The sequence below is a fragment of the Cyprinus carpio genome, chromosome B3, assembly GCF_018340385.1.
Source record: "Cyprinus carpio isolate SPL01 chromosome B3, ASM1834038v1, whole genome shotgun sequence".
Classification (NCBI taxonomy): domain Eukaryota; kingdom Metazoa; phylum Chordata; class Actinopteri; order Cypriniformes; family Cyprinidae; genus Cyprinus; species Cyprinus carpio.
The window spans coordinates 27,282,793-27,299,197 of record NC_056599.1 but is presented as its reverse complement, the minus strand read 5'-3'; the positions used below and the strand labels follow the sequence as shown (position 1 = coordinate 27,299,197).

General features: G+C 37.7%; 1 protein-coding gene across 9 annotated transcripts in view; it reads right to left on the bottom strand.

Moving 5' to 3' along the window:
* LOC109054917 (microtubule-associated protein tau-like) overlaps nt 1–16,405 on the bottom strand; it is a 38,437-nt gene that overhangs the window by 4,738 nt on the left and 17,294 nt on the right. For 5 of the 9 annotated variants that reach the window (XM_042720592.1, XM_042720587.1, XM_042720588.1 and 2 more), the window contains 11 exons: nt 14,065–14,250; nt 12,756–12,851; nt 11,123–11,124; nt 8,038–9,235; nt 6,014–6,048; nt 5,564–5,755; nt 5,227–5,290; nt 4,686–4,736; nt 4,233–4,465; nt 1,462–1,543; nt 1,143–1,249 (listed from right to left, as the gene is read on the bottom strand). In XM_042720592.1, coding sequence (XP_042576526.1) covers nt 1,143–1,249; nt 1,462–1,543; nt 4,233–4,465; nt 4,686–4,736; nt 5,227–5,290; nt 5,564–5,755; nt 6,014–6,048; nt 8,038–9,235; nt 11,123–11,124; nt 12,756–12,851; nt 14,065–14,233 — 2,229 coding nt within the window. In that variant the 5' untranslated portion in view covers nt 14,234–14,250. Of the gene's footprint in view, nt 1–1,142; nt 1,250–1,461; nt 1,544–4,232; nt 4,466–4,685; nt 4,737–5,226; nt 5,291–5,563; nt 5,756–6,013; nt 6,049–8,037; nt 9,236–11,122; nt 11,125–12,755; nt 12,852–13,111; nt 13,114–14,064; nt 14,251–16,405 lie in introns of all 9 variants that reach the window. The other 4 variants (XM_042720593.1, XM_042720591.1, XM_042720595.1 and 1 more) reach the window with 4 other exon arrangements.

Sequence of the window (16,405 nt, the reverse complement as noted above, 5' to 3'; positions counted from 1 at the left end):
GAAAGAGAGCGCCGGAAAATGCAGTGATCTTAAAAATGATTGAAAATGTGCTCAGTAGAGAGAGAAGATGAAGGAGAGCAAGACACCCAGCTTCTATCATCCAGTAAATCCTATGCTGTACATTGATTTCATTTATTACATGTATATATATATATAAACATCCTTATTCATTGATTTAATGTATAATTATAAGTAATTCATTAGAACCTATAGGAATAAATGTAATACCCTTATAGACTTTGGTTTTGTGTGTTGTGACTGAATTAAATGAGATTTAATGAGGCAAGGTCTCTTAACGCTACAAAAAAACAGTTTATTTACTCACTCTCATGTCATATGACTTTCTCACTTTAGAGAAGCCCAGAGGCCCCCATTCACTTTCATTAAACGAGAAGAGGAGTCAAAACATTCTGCTAAACGTCTTTTTTTGTGTTCCATGGAGGACATAAAATCATGCAGGTTTGGAACATGATGTGAGTAAATTCTGAGCAAGTTTAAGATTTTGGATGAAATAAACATTTAAATAAATAGTTAATGGGCCACAGGATAATAAGATTTGATCTAGATTAGGAGCAGAACAGTAGATCTTAAAGGGATAGTTCACCCAAAAAATAAAATTCTGACATCATTTACTCACCCTCATGTCATTCCAAACCTGTATGTGTTGCTTTCTTATGTTGAACATGAAAAATACTACGGAAGTCAATGGCAACTACCAACTGTTTGATTACTAGCAATCTTCAAAATATCTTCTTTTATCTTCAACATAAGAAAGCAACTCGTACAGGTTTGGAACGACATGAGGGTGAGTAAATGATGACTGAATTTTCATTTTGGGTGAACTATCCCTTTAAAGGCAACTCAAAGAAGTCAGCAAAAATAGGTGCAAAAAAAGTACACTGAGGTCTGCCAAGCAGGAGGAAGCATGCTGACCATAGCAAGATCTAACATGAAGGAAACTTTCAAGAGAGCATCGCAGATAAGAGTAGATAAAAACAGTCAAAATGCATCATGAAACACATTATGTTGTCTTATGCATTTGTATTATTGTAGTGAATTAGTTTCATCCAAATGACAAATAATTCAACACAGTATTGCATATTTTTGACTCATTAGAGACTGTGTTTAAGTCAAGAACATACCCTCCTCTGTCCGCCCCCAGGAACATGTCCAATGTTCTCCAGAGATCCAACCTTTGACTGGCCTTTGAAATCCAGCTTCTCAGATTTGATCTCCACATTCCCACCTCCTGAAATACAGATGAATGTGGACAACTTCTGTTTACATCAAACCTTTCCCAATTGTTTTTAGTGTACTGAAGGTGAACATAAAGGTAGGGATGGCACTTCTTTTTTATTATGTTTTATGGTATGTAAGATGTAATTGATTGATATGTATGTTGCTTAGAAGTTTTATTTTATGAATAAGCAATACTGGTCATGTTTCTGACTGAAATCTCACCCGGTTTGTGATGAATGTTGACCTTGGAGCCACACTTTGATTGGACGTTGCTTAGGTCGATCTTTTTGTGCACTATCTGAACCTGAAGCATGAGGAATAAATAGAGTCAGTTATCAAATAGAGCAATTTGGAAGGAAATGAACCGCATGCTCAGGCACCTGAGGAGCTGATAATCTGGAGTAGGAAAATTACCATTATTCACAACAACAGGGTTCATGGGACAGAGAAGTAACTTGCTTCCACTGACAGGCCACCACAAAATAGATCTAAATCCAATTTATATACTTATAATTTTTATATACTCACTCTTCATGCAATTTTAATGGAGTGACGTATTTCAGTTTTGGAGGAGTAAAATATATGTACATAGACTAGGTTGACATCAGATATATGACTGACTGGTTCCTATCTGTCTGAATGCATCTTAGAGGGCATTTACACTTAGTCTTTTCATGATCACATGTAAAAATGTGTAAATACCCTTTCAAAAAAGATTCTAGACGTGGAAATTTTCCTCTCTGTCCCAAATACTGAGTCAGAAAAGAGATTCACTCAATTTATGCATCACTCAATATTTTCGTCAAAGGGACCCATGGGCTTATAGAGGGAAGAGACTGTAATGCACAAATGCATGTTATATCTGATTTACTGCTTCAGGCAATACCAGGGCTTGTAAGGCAACAAAACAACTTCTTTGGCAAAGTGATCCAGATTAGAAGAGGGAAAAAAACAACAGAAACATTTAGCACGCCAAAGGATGAAATTATCTACAAAGCAATGTCTGAATTGAGACGTTAAGCAGTTTAAGGTGATTTTTTTTTTTTTTAAGTACCTAAAAAATGAAGTATTTGAATGCAGATTAATGGATCTGAATTCACCTTTCAAGCACTGTAATGCACATGCTCAGTTTCAAGCTCTCAAGTGAAGATCCATATCCCTGGGAGTTTTTTTTTTTTTTTTTTTTTTTTCTGCATATCTGACTACCTGAGACCCCTTCACAATCTTCACCTGCAGAGAAATTTATTGTACATGCATGCAATCTACACAGCACATCTGCAACACAGCAACCAGTCAGCGATCCGGGTGCATCACCAGGAGGAACACTAGGTAAGAGGAGATACCAACACTGGGGATTCAGGCAAATAAATTGAACTTCGTTTGTGCAAAGGCATCTAGATGGATGTCTTGCCCAAATGCACTGACAGTGCAGGCATGCTGCAGTCCCTGTACTGGCCAGACCTTCACAAAACTGGCTCTTTTTAGCACAGCTTACAGCTAAAGCCACTAGTCAGTTCACATTTTAACCGTTTTGTTTCATCAACAAAAGCTTAAAAGATATTAAGTTGGTTGCACTTTTTTGCAGTGACTTTATGTGTACTTCCAGTGTACTTACGTAAGAAAGTAATGGGTAATACAAGGTAATTATATGGGTTACCTTATGGGTTTAAGGGTAGGTTCAGGGTTATTACCTAGTTAGTGTAATCAGGACTGAACAGGACTGTTAATATTCTAAAATGCAAGACTATATTGTGTAAATTATATTTACATGTAATGTTAATTAAAAACAATGTCTATTTACTTTAAGTAATAAATGTTAACATTTTTAGTCACTTTAAGGAAAAAAATAATAAAAAGCTCTCAAATTACAGCAATTGTTTTTTAAGTCTTCGATGTTCAGGCTCAGTAGTAAGTTAAAACAGGTGAATGAATTTGAATCTAATTTTAATCTAACAGTTTAAAAACAATTATCTCACACTGTCTTTTGGCAGTGTGGGTGTTTGGTAGATAATACTTGACATGTTGATGGAGAGCTACTTTAAAGCTTTGACTGTGGGTACGTGTGTCAGGGTTTCATTAGTTACAAAAGGTAACTATTCCCACTGAGTGTGCAGAACTGTCTTTGGAAGCTTTACATACTTGAAACTGTCTGTTGGAAATGTGCAACAGTCATAGTCAAAGCCTGAGGTGTTTAAGTCAATCATTTTTGATCATTTCAAAACATATCAAGTAGAATATTAGACTTAAGTGGGGTAATATCCTGAAGAAACTGCTCTGATTCACATATCCTTTTACAGGATATTTCATATACATTATGTCTGTGTTGGGTCCTTTTTTCAATCAAAAACACAGCTGAGATATAATAGTATGTTTGTTTGTTCTTCTCTTTTTTCCCTATACTATTTTACAACTGTATCTAATGTTAACGGCTTCTAACTACACTATTTTTCAGAGCGAGGAGTTCTAACCCTATCGGTTACTCACATTACCACCTCCAGGAACATGCTTGATATTGTCTTTGGATCCACATCTAGACTGAACATTAGAAAAGTCGATCTTCTTATGAACAATAGCCACCTGGAAAAGGACAAGGAGAGTCAAGAGCGTTAACCCGATGCTTTGAGTTGAGCGTAAGATCCCAGGCTCTGCAAAGAGTTTTCTTCAATTGTTAAAGACATTAAATTGCTTTTCAGTCTTGACGTACTTCCAATTTACAGTCTGACAATAGCTAACCATCTGTCCCCAACATGAGTGAACTTGATTATAGGCTTTTCTGTCAGATATATGAACCTAAAGAATGGAGTTCAGATAGAAATCATCCAAATTTCCACTCAAACATGATTGGCCGACTTCCATCAGATGTGGTCAAAGTTGTCTCCTAGAGCTGTACTGTATGCAAATCTTTCAACTTAACAATAAATGCATCCAAACCCGCTGGTTTTGTTTTCATACATATGATATTACCAGTTGAAAATCATGCATGACCGAATTACCTTTCCGCCTCCAGGTTGGTATTTGATGTTCTCAGTGGAGCCGATCTTGGACTTGATGTTCTTCAGGTCAGGCAGGGGTGCAACAGGAGCGATCGGGGTGCGAGATCTCAATGAACCAGGTGATTTGGGAGGGGTGCGCACCACCGCTACTTTCTTCACCTGTTGTCCAGGGGTGGAGGACCGACTGGCTGGGCTGCTGCAACCACTACGGTCTGGGGTTTTAGGTGAGTCAGCTGACGATGAAAAACAACAGAAGACCAAAATATTTCAATCCTTTTTTGCTCTTCTGATTATTTACTCTTTGGTTAACTGTCCCCTTCCAGCCTTTCTTTGACATTTTGTGGAATATATAGGAGCTTTCATGGAGTTTTGTGCACTTTTCTATTATTTCAGCAGTGCAGATTTTTCGACTGCAAGCATTCAATTGGCTACCACATTTTTTTTTTTTTTTACCTCTTTCAATGGACCCTGGTCCTGCCTTTCGCTGCTCCATCCGTGAAGCAGCTGTATTTCACAAATCAAAGTGGTAAAAATCAGTCATGTAAATTCTATAAATAGAGAATCATTCCCTTGGGTTATGGTTTCATAACCCATTTCAAGTAGGCAGATATTATGTACTTCTTGAAGACTTGTTAAATGGTGCACAGTAAAATGATGAGAAGGTGTGCTCACTTTTGCAGTTTGCCGTGCAGTGAATACACTGAACCACACAATTCTTCCAGATTTTACTTGCTTATGAATTTGTAATCAGTGCACTTTCATTAGTCATGTCACACTGAATGCCATGGGAGAATGCATTAAAAAGGGAAATTTGTTGTAAATAGTGAGGACTCCATTGCCTGAAAGTGCTTAGTTCACATAATAACATTCAATTTCCTTTTCAAACTGTCAGGAAGGGAAATTAAAGGTTGAGTCACCAAGTTTCCTTCCTTTTCATGGTACTAAACAAAGATTAATGTGGACCCTTGAAAAGATGCATCTGAAAATCACTTACCGGGGATTTTGATGCCAACTCCTTGGGGTTTGGCACCCGCTGTCTTTGTCTTGACATCTCCAGCCTAAATATGAACAATAAAAACAACAATCAGCTAATAGTACATTTTCAGCTTTTTTCAGGGAGTTTTTATATCCATTTAAATGCAACAATACACACAAAACATGACTGAAATCCATTCATTAGCTTCTCTTTCTGCTCTGGTAAGAAGGATGTTGATGTTGTGAAGTCTCAAGTGCTGTACATTCAATCTCCTCGTAGGAATTGCATTTTGGGGGGACTTCTCTTTGAGGGGAATTCTCTTGGCCGATGGTTAGGGATGGGTGGCAGTACTCACCGTGGCCCTGGACTCTCTTGCTCCTGCACTTTTGGACCTTTTTACAGAGTTTGCAGAGCCTGGACTGCTAAAGCGACATGGTGGAGTTGAGGAAGAGACTGAGGGATTTTTGCTGGGGATGCCTGAGACTGAAGACCCTCTTTGGGGGGCAGAAGTGGGTCTAGATTTTGCATGCGGGGTTGTGGTGGGTATTATGTGTTTGAGAAGAGGATAAAGAAAAAAATGTAAAACAATGGCAAAAAGCAATCAGTAAATTAACTGAAAAATTAAAGAGATGCTAAAATGCAATAAAAAATGAAACAAAAATACCAAATAAATTTTCAGACTTAAAAGATGATTTAAATTAAGTGTAAAACAAATCAATGTCTCCTCTCAGTCGTTGTGTACTTTAGCACATCTGGCTACGGACTTTCCCACAAATCATAATATCACCCACGATAACGACTGTACCTTTTTTTCAGGAGTTGCCCCTGCTCCAGCCTTGGCTGTAAGAAAGGAAGGAATGGTAAGTGCAAGCTCATATATTGACATTTGGGTGGCCTGAATCAAGACTTAAGACCTATCAAGATGTCAGTCTACTTAATTCGAAGAAAAGTTTTTACATCAGTGCTCAATGTGATTTTTCAGCTGTGATGTTGAAAGTCCTGTTTCCTGAAGCAGTGATTCCAGCCTTTCATTTTGGTATGTTTGTTTGTGATAGACATTCAGAAACAAACACTTATTGCAAAATGAAAATTCAGTCACCATTTACTCGCCCTCCTCATGTTGTTTTAGTTTTTTTTTCTTCCAAACCTGTATGCATTTTTTTTTTCTTCTTCCATGAAACAGGTAAGTTTATTCTAAATCTTCTGAAGCCATTCTTTAGCTTTATATGAGGAACAGACCAAAATCACTGAAAATCTGTCCTAGCTCTTCTTGGTGGATTCATTATGAGAGTTCATGAAGGAATTCTCTTAGGAGTGATCACTGATTCTTTTTAAATGATGAATCCAGTTCACACAACACATTTAAATGATTTATAAAATGAACTGGTCTGGTTCTCAATTTCAGCTAACATAATGGTCCATTTGCCATGAAAACAGTCCAATGGAGATGTCAGGATATTCCTTGAACACGGTCATTTGGGTTTAGTGTGACGAGGGTTAGTAAATGATCACAAAATGTAAATTTTGAGCAAACTATTCTTTTACAAGGACCTTTTTGGCATCATTCGATTTGTGCAGGACCTTGTTTCATTATTATAAAATGCAAATAATTAAGAATGTTTTAACCTTGTAAAGGAAAAATCCTGAAGTAAATAGCAGTGCTTGCAAGGCAAAAAATTAATAATTGTTAAAGTTTTAGCGAGCTTGGGTTTTAAGCTTTGGATCTGTGTAAATAAAATGCACATATCAGAGTTGTCATGACAGTAAAGATGCAACTTATTTTATTTCGGATTTGCACAAAAAGAATCAACACATAACTTGACACCTTCAAAGTTGCTCTAGATTATTAAATAGATATAGGTAAGAGAAAACCAACTGCAGTTCAGAATGCAAATTTAAACAAGACTGAAGACCAGTTGCAATCAAGTATGCAAATTTATGCAAAACAAAAGACCAACTGCAATTCAGAGTACAAATATTACAATGACATCATCACAGTCACAGTTTTGAATGGAGAATTCAGTGGCAGATAAAACCAATGGCAAATTGGTAAATTAAAATTTCTTTTTTAAATTTGTTTATTCATTTCTTATATTAAAAACAAAAACAGAAATCGTGGAGAAGAAAGAAGAGCAGAATGATTCAGGAAGTTGCCTTGCCTTGCAAGCACCAAACTTTGCTTGCTAGATTGTTGAGCACCAAAAGATCGCCTTGAGATTGTTCGCAAAAATGAATGTTTCACATTATTGAGTGAGCTTGTCTGATCTTTTTGTAGGAGATGTCTGCACAGCTGTGGGAGACAATTAGGGGATTTTGTCTTGAACCCAGCAGCAATTGCTGACCTTCTCCTTTCAGTGTGTGTTATAGTCACCCCCATCAGCATGGGCCTTTGGGTCCACTTGGTTGTGTTTAATAACACACATCTGGGAAAGGGGTGGACCCATAAAGGTAAAGCACAGTTCTGTGAGTGATACATTCAACATACATGCACAGGTGACATGCAATAGAGAGGGGCAGGTGAAAACTGTGCCAGTGGTAATGGTCAATCAAAGCACAGAGTTAGTCACAGACACAAGCGAAATAACACTGACCAAACACAGAGAGGGAAGGACGTGAGAAAGACACACAGGGCACAAAGGATCAGGAGAGAGAGAGAGATTTTGTGGCTACAAGCAGCCCGTTTCTTCACCGAACACACTCTTATTGCAGTGTGCGCTTTTCAGAAAGGGTACTGCATAGTTCTACTGATCTACTTTAAAAAGAAGAAAAGGGAAGGTGAAATAAAGAAGATCTGTGAGGGGTTTGGAGGAACAGAATGGAAAAACAGACCTTTGGATGGGACACTTGATTTTCTGGCCGGAGCAGCATCTTTAGAGGGAGTTTTCTGAAGTTTAGGAGCAGATTTAGGGGAAGGAGTGGCAGCAACTGTAGCGACGGGTTTCTTTGTTTTTTTGGCAGGAGATTCTTTGATAGGAGATGCTTTGCTTGGTGCTTTTGTGGGCATTACTTGGGCACTGGGCTTAACGGCATCCTTAGCTTCAGGTTCAGTTTTGGCAACAGGTTCAGGAATGGCAACAGGCTCAGGTGTGGCAACAGGCTGGACCTTCTCTGTATCAATTAGATCATCATCGCTCGTCTCCAAATATTTCTCCTGCTTGATCTCTTTTTCTTCTTCAGGTTCTCGACATTCTTCTGCCTTAGGCTGTATCTTGGGTGCAGCAACTTCTTGGAAGGAAGGAGGAACGGTGGTTGCCTCCTCTACTTGCTCAGGTTCTGGTACCTCTACTTCCTCTTCTTCCTCCTGAGCATCTGTTTGTAAGTCTGTTAGAGATGATTCCTCTTGGGTAGGTTCAGCAGGAGCACTGGGAGAAAAAGGTGATCCCGGATCAGCCCTGCAGGAGTCGGGGCTCTTGCTTTCTGGTGGTGTTTTGTCAGAGCTGCATTCCCAGCCCACAGGACCACCTTGACGACTGGGATCCTGAGGTTCTGTGTAGTCAAACGATAGGCCATGTTTTTTAGCTTCCTCTGGAGTCATGGGAAGATGAGAAGGGGTTTCTCGTTCATCATCAATGCTGTCATCTTTCTGGACTGTCAAGTCTGGGGTGACAGAACTGGGCACCAAGGAAATTCCAGTTTCTTCCTCTTCTTCATCACTAACTGCTTCTTTGTCCTCTTCTTTATCCTCTTTTATGTTGATAGCACTTCTGGGAGCTTCTTCCACACTGGGAGAACCAGATCTTCTCTCAGATTTCTCCATCTCATTTTCTTCTTTCTCCTCCTCCTCAGAGCCACTGGTACTATGATGGTCAGTCATCTTTTCTGAGGGACTCCTCTTCATCTGGCTGTCAAAGCCCGTGATCCCTGAACCCAAATCATCAGCTAGAGTTGTCAGTAGTGGATGTGGAGACATTGGAGACTCTCTTGGGCTGACAGAGCTCTCCTTTTCCCCATTCTCTCGCTCTCCCTCCCCATCCACTGATGCCGCACTGCTCCGGCCACTCTCGGGCAGACTTCCGGGTGTTAAATCCTGATCACGTGGAAGGCAGAATGATAGGAACAGCCACAGACAACACTGTAGAATTAGCAACACTTAACCATGCTCTCTCAACAGTCAACATTAGAAGCAGAGAAAGAAAAGGAATTAAGGAACTAAATGCACAGAACCACGTAAGGGGCCCGAACACAACACAAAACACAAGTTTCTGTTTTCATGTCAAGTTAAACAGTCCAAAAATCGTTTTTTACACATTATACTTTGAGTTATAGGCACTTTTACAATAATTGATTCTTGGTCATCTAACTTAGCAAGCAGGAGATTACAACATGGATTGTACTTTAAAAAACTAATAACTATGATAGCAAATGAAGGGGTCAGTATAGTAGGGTCAAGGGGTTATGGAATCAATGCTTATAAAAGTGCCTCTTCACTCATTCAATCACAACAAAAATAATCAAAACCATTAATAACAATATGAACTGGCCAATCAAACCACAATATCCACAATGACCCACAACATCTCTGTGAGCTTCAGTGTGTAAAGCATAGATGATTGGTAGCAAAACAACCAGTGAAGCAATGAATTGGTGCATTGTCCTTCAGCAAATATCATTTAATGCACAGATATCTGAGCAGTAAAGTGTATGTTTTGCATTGTGCTATGAATGCATTTGAAACATTTTTAATGCATTCAATTATAGTTTTAAATGAACGCCTCATTATTCTCAGACTTTTCATTTCTTAGACACAGTGATGCGAGATAGAGTCAATATAAACAGACTTAATTAGGAAGAATATGGTTCCCATTGAGATCTCTTATTTGATTTTTGCATGTATGCACAAGCAATGAAATAATGAAGTTGTGGTGATATATGAGCCATGTATGTTTGTTTAAATGTAAATCCTCTGAACTTTTACATTGCAGGGGGTTAAGGGGGTGGTGAGCCCACCATACCTTCTCCAGCTCCTGCTGTCCGTCCAGACCGGTCAAAGTCGTGTGATTACATGGAACCAAGTTAAAAGAGCAGATGAGATACGGAGAACGTTAACAGCAGCTTTGGGATTATCTTGCCCAGTTCGGTAGGTGAACTGATCTAATTAAGTAATTTTGCTAATAAATTGTCTTGTAAATTTGCTGAATTTATGTCCTTGATGGAAGTCAGACAAGCACACTGCTTATCAGCCTATAAATCACAGGAAACAAAGCAAAATGTTTTTATTAAGTTAACCCTTCCTCTATAGCTTTAAAGTAAAATGGGTTTATGAAATAAATGGAGAAAGTCTACATTATGAATGACTTTATAGACATTTGATCTCTCCGGCAGTTCATAACAAGTGAAGAGCTCGAATGTAAAGTGGACTTAGTAGCCATTAAAGTTGCAGACCCATTTCAGCTGTACTGCAAACATCAGCAACATGTTCTCTAACATGAAATATTCAGCTGATGGCTAATGGTAGTCTAATACATTTACATCACTCCCAATGTCATAGAACCACAGCATACAACATACGTAATGCCATCTTAGACCTTTGTCTCAACTAGACTGCTTATTCTCTGACAAGATCAATGAGTCTGTGGTTCTGGGAGATAAATGATAAATGAAGCTTGTCTTGAAGTCCATTCACTTAGACCTTGAACTTTTGTGAGGTAATTATATGTCCTGTGTAATGGCAGAAAGCAGCCTTATTGTTTGTGTGTGTGTGCATGGGTGATTATTTATTGTTATATTTTGTGCAAATGTATTTATTTGTGCAGTTACTGTACATTGTAAACTCTAATTTAAAGTCAAATAGTACAATTAAAATTAAATAAGCATCTATAGAATTCCATGAAATGTGCATTTTTATCTCTCTTTTATGAAAAGCGTTATGTGAGTGCTCCAAATAAACTCAGATGTGTGAAGAACATTTGAACACTTCTGTAGTGTGAAGTACAGCACTCTGATTTCACTTTTTCATATTCACACAAGTTTAAATATTTTTGGTGTTGTAAGTTTGGGTATTTGGTAATAAAGTGTTTTGAAAAAAAAAAAAAACAAACATATATATATATATATATATATATATATATATATATATATATATATATATATATATATATATATATATATATATATATATATTACCAAATGATCACTTCAATATTCTATAATAGTAATAACTAAAGCTGTTATTAAATCTTTTGTTTTAATAATAACAATAATAATAATTCTTATTATTATTACAGCCTGTATGTCCGGGTCACGGCACCAAAAAGGTACATCCATCTAAACCATTAGCAACTCTAGTGCTTATGTCATTTACTCAATTACTGATTGACCATGTAAAATACTAAATGGATGTTCTGGGCACCTCTATTTAGTCTTCTACTCACCCTGCCCAGAACTTACATTATTCTCTTATGCAAAAGGAAGGGTAGAGTAGACCTCCCTAATTGCTCTATGACAAATATTCTGGGCTTTTACTGGCCTTGAATCCTTCAAAGAGCTAGTTATGTTGCTCGGGAATACTACTTCCTTTTGCAACAGCATTTTACAACCTTGAAGGCATGCAATTAGCTTTTAGTGAATTTTTCAGTGCTGCTTTACATCAGCATTTCACAACATCAGCGAAAAACAACTCAACTAAGTTTCCAAAAAGCTTCTTAGAACATGGCAAGGTCATTTCTGAGAGGTTCCAGGCTTGTTGCTGGTCCAAAAAAGTCAATGTAATTTTCACTGTTGAGAATGTTATAAGCATTTATTTTTGGAAACATGTTATAAGCAAAAGCAAGGCAAAATTTTATGTTAGTGTTAAGGTTCCCACTGTTTATAGCGTGACTTTTCCTGTTGGTCATTATTATTACATGTTTTTATGTTGTTGTTGTTGTTGTTGTTTTTAGAGATTTCTACAATGATTTCTATTTGTACATCAGTCAGTTTCTAAAAAGGCAAAAGGTTTGAACGTGGCTCAATGGTGGATTTGGCTTTCTCCATACATAGCATAATTAGGGAAATTTATTGTCACTATAATTTGTCACAAAAATTTTTAACAAAGTTTTTAAAAAAAAAGTTGTATTACTTTTCCAAGCCACTTTCAAATTCTCAGGTTTTCCATGACCGTGGGAACCCTATAGCCTGAACTTTGTTAATAGGCATTAAAATTAAAACTGCATAACCTGCCTGAAAGGGCCCTCCGTTGGAAATCAAAGCATAGCATCGGGAGAAAAGCAGCAGGTGTGGATGATAAATGGCTACATTTGTGTTTAGCACTCTCATCTGTCCATGAGAAATATGAGAGGCTGGCTTTCATCACAAAAAACATTCAAGTGCCAGTTATTTATTTAATAATTTCCCTAATAATTATGCAGAAAACTGATTTTGATTCATACAGTGTAGTTGTATTGCATCATTGGGAAATGAATTAAATTTGTGACCAAATTGAAAGTCAAATCAGTAGCGTAATAAGGAGTAATGGGATCAAGGGAACTGGCCCTATGAAGCTGAGCAACAGGCAGGACAGTACAGCGAAGCAGAGCAGCACAACTGTAGCTTAACGAGGAGGGTCATACCCAATGGCACATCTTTATCAAAGGAGGGCTTGGGTTCGGAGTCTTCTAAAACAGGCTTTTGAGTTGTCACCTCAGGCGTTGGTTCATGTGTGTCCTCTATGAGAGAACGGTGAGCTTTTAGTTTGGACAGCAGAGGACTGAGGTGGTTTAGATTGCAAACAAAGCAAAAATTATTTCCTTCTTCTAAACAAAGGACAGGACCTTGATGCATCTGTTAGTTTGTTCTTGAGATGATAGCTACAATTGCTTTTCAAACAGCTTTTCTTAATAGACTAACTCTAAAAGCCAGTGTCATGCTGTTTCTCTAACTTTATTTTACAGAACTTGTCATTTTAGAGACATTCTGCTCTGATGACTTCTTCCAGCACAACTGAGCTGGAATTTTAGGTTGCTGGTTGATAAGAAGGTTTTGTCTGTGCTCTCTGAGGGAGCCTGCGGCTTGCTGAAAGCTTGTCAGTTGTGCCAGAACAATCCAAAGCGGGTAAGACAGATTACTTTAGATTTTTTTGTAAACTATGACCTATTTCCTCACATCTGAGCCTCATCCAAGCAAACATCATAAGAAACCAAAAGAAAATCTACAATCAATGATATATGACCAAATTTCAATTTTAAAAACGATTGTGAGCACACAATGCAGGCAGGACAAAATGTCTTATAGAAGATATTCTTACCTGAACTTCATTTTCCAACAGTTGAAGACATCTCTTTTGTCCAAAATCTTTAGGATAAGGATGTCTTCAGTTATTGCTAATATATTTACAAAGCATAACTAGGAAAATATATTTTCTACATAGATATTTTGTTTCCATGCATTTTATTGATTTCCCTTACTTTTCAAAACTTGGAAATCGTGTAAGTTTTTCTTCTTTATTTCCCAGGTTTTCCATTGACAGTGTGAACCCCTTGGTGGGGATACCTTAAAATTTAAGGGTTTGTGTACCACATTTTCATAAGGATCACAACCACTGTGTAAACCGACTCTTTGAATGTGGAAATTGTGATTGTGATCTCCATTGTCCTTCAACAAATGGAAAATAAGCCCAACAAATAAATTCTACGAGACATTTTGCAGTTGACCTGAATGAATGAATATCTTCACAGACATTTGAAACCAACACATGGCTGAGTATCACTGTCAGCATATGTGTCAGGTTTCTCAGTATGAGACGAGACATAAGCAAGAAACACACTGCCATGAGTATCACTCAGCTCTCCTGCGCTTTGTGGGGAAAAGGGGGTTTTCAGGCTTATATTCTTTTTCCTCTTTTTATTACAGTAACTACATTTTTTCTCTCTATATACATACCTTTCACTGGCCCGTCAGCCCGTCCCATATGTGCTGCTGTCCCATTCTTCATGTCTTGCTGATGGCCGTCACTGATGGTCATGTTGGCTACACCAGATGCTATGTTGTTCCCAGGAGAGTGCTGAGAGTCACCCACCTGTCCAGAATTCATGTGGTCCTGATGGTCCATTTTGCGATGATTTCAGTCTGTAGAGTTAAAACAGAAAACAGTCATCAGGGGTTAATGTGGCAATGTGACAAATAAGTGCTGCATTGCCTTTAAGCCACAAGATGTCTCCTCCCTCACATCCAATTATCAGAGTTATGTACATATGCACAAACATATTTAGTTGTTTGTTTGTTAGTTGAAAATGTTAAGATTTTAATTAGTTGTGATTAAAAAAAGGTGATCTAGCTCAGGCAGGAGCAACGATCACAACTTGATCCAGTGTATAATACAAAGACTTACATAGAGTTATGAGTTAGCTGATTGGTTTGTTTGCTGGTTAGTAGGCTTTATTTAACTGCGATAAAACTATGATGTTATTTAGTTACTTTGTTAGCTTACTTTGTTAGCTGAGATTAAAAGAGTGACCTGGCAAGAGCAAATAACACAGTAACAAGAAAAGTCAATTTTAAAAGAGATTCTAATATAGGAGATTTTAGAAATAAAATAAAAAAGTAATTATTATAGCTAATGACAAAGAAAAAAAAAAGGGCATTCACAAAATAGCTGCACTCAAGGTCATTTTCAAGTGCCATAATTTCATACCATGGAGGAAGTTTAGTGTTAAGTGTTTCTTGTTGCTTGGGTGTTAAAACATCTTTAAAAAGAAGAACAGCTAGATGCATATCATCATTTGACCAAAGACTGTAATGACAACTATTTATAGAGAGACAAGATGGGCAAATACAAGCAAAGGTTAGACCATAAATCAACTGATAAATAAACCCAATGTGAGCAGTGAGCATTCAGTCTAAGCATTCAGCAATTCTTCTGTTCTGCTCAGTTTGATCTTTATTAGGCAAAATGTGTATCCTTTATGGAAAACAAATTATTTTATGTGGTAAAACTATAAATTGTGATTAAGTTCCCAAGTTAATTTCAGACTCTATATGATCAATGTTCAAACAATCCCATGATACAAAGTGAATATATCTGCCATGGTGAATGAAACACAAAAAGGGCAATAAGATTACAGGAAACAGCAGGACAGCAGGAAGTGGTAAAATACCGGTCTTCCTCAAAAACAGCTTCTGGTATATAGCTTCTTAACATGTAGAAATCACATAATTGCTAATGTGCACATGTTCTCCATTATAGGTAAAACCTTATTTGAAGGTATTAAATGATGGATTGATGGCACTGGGATTTCTTTTTACTCTTAAATCATGCCCAGGGAATGCCATATCCTGTTCTTTTACTTGTGGTTGCTGATGTGCTGTGTGTGTCTGAGTGTGTGCTTCAAGTAAGAATGTGGTTTTCCTTTTAGCAGTTCTGCTTTATACTTTGTACAATGTTAAGCCAGACTTATGTAGTCCCAGCAGAGCTATTGCTGGAGACAGTAAAGTGAACACTCTCATCCATCTGCTTCACACAGGATGCCCATAAACATGAATTCCATTTGTGTCAAAATGGATAAAATAGCTCACACACAACATTGTCGCATTCTGTAATTCCTTTTTGTCGATGATCCACGTGTATTTAATCGGACACCCAAATGTTTCGCCTGCGCTCCAAGAACCACATGCACAACAAGGTCATCTGGATGTGAGAGTCATAATGAAAAGCAAGTTGTTTTAGGCAAGAAGTGCTGTGGAGCTGAAAATAGTGCCAAAGCTGCAGGGGTGGGTTTACATTTGTCAATTACATCATCCTCAAAGTCAGCAGTGACCAGCAGGGTAGAACAACACCAGAAGCCAAAATGGCCTTTAAAAGGCATAGTTCATCCAAAAATAAAAATTCGGTCTTCATTTCTAACCCGACTTGGACCCATTTATGGTTCTTTTGTAGCTTTGAAGCTTCAGTCACCATTTATTTATATTGCAAAGAATATGGACATATTTTGGGTGAGCTATTCTCTTATATGCTTTGTATTTGAAGGTGTTTTGTCCCCAGTACCATGATTGCACAAGTGCACTGAAGATTGGGAATCATTGTTCTCCAAATTCTCCAGGGAGAATCTGTCACCTTCTTAATAAACTCTCACAAGCTGGGTTTCCCTGAGGCAGCACTGGTGCAAATTCAAGCCTTACTCCCGCAGGATCCTTATGTATTATTCAGAGCGAGCTGTGATATCAGTAAACAGAGTTTAGAAACCATCTGCAACCAGTCAGTCCAGAACTAGATAACCAGTGGAAA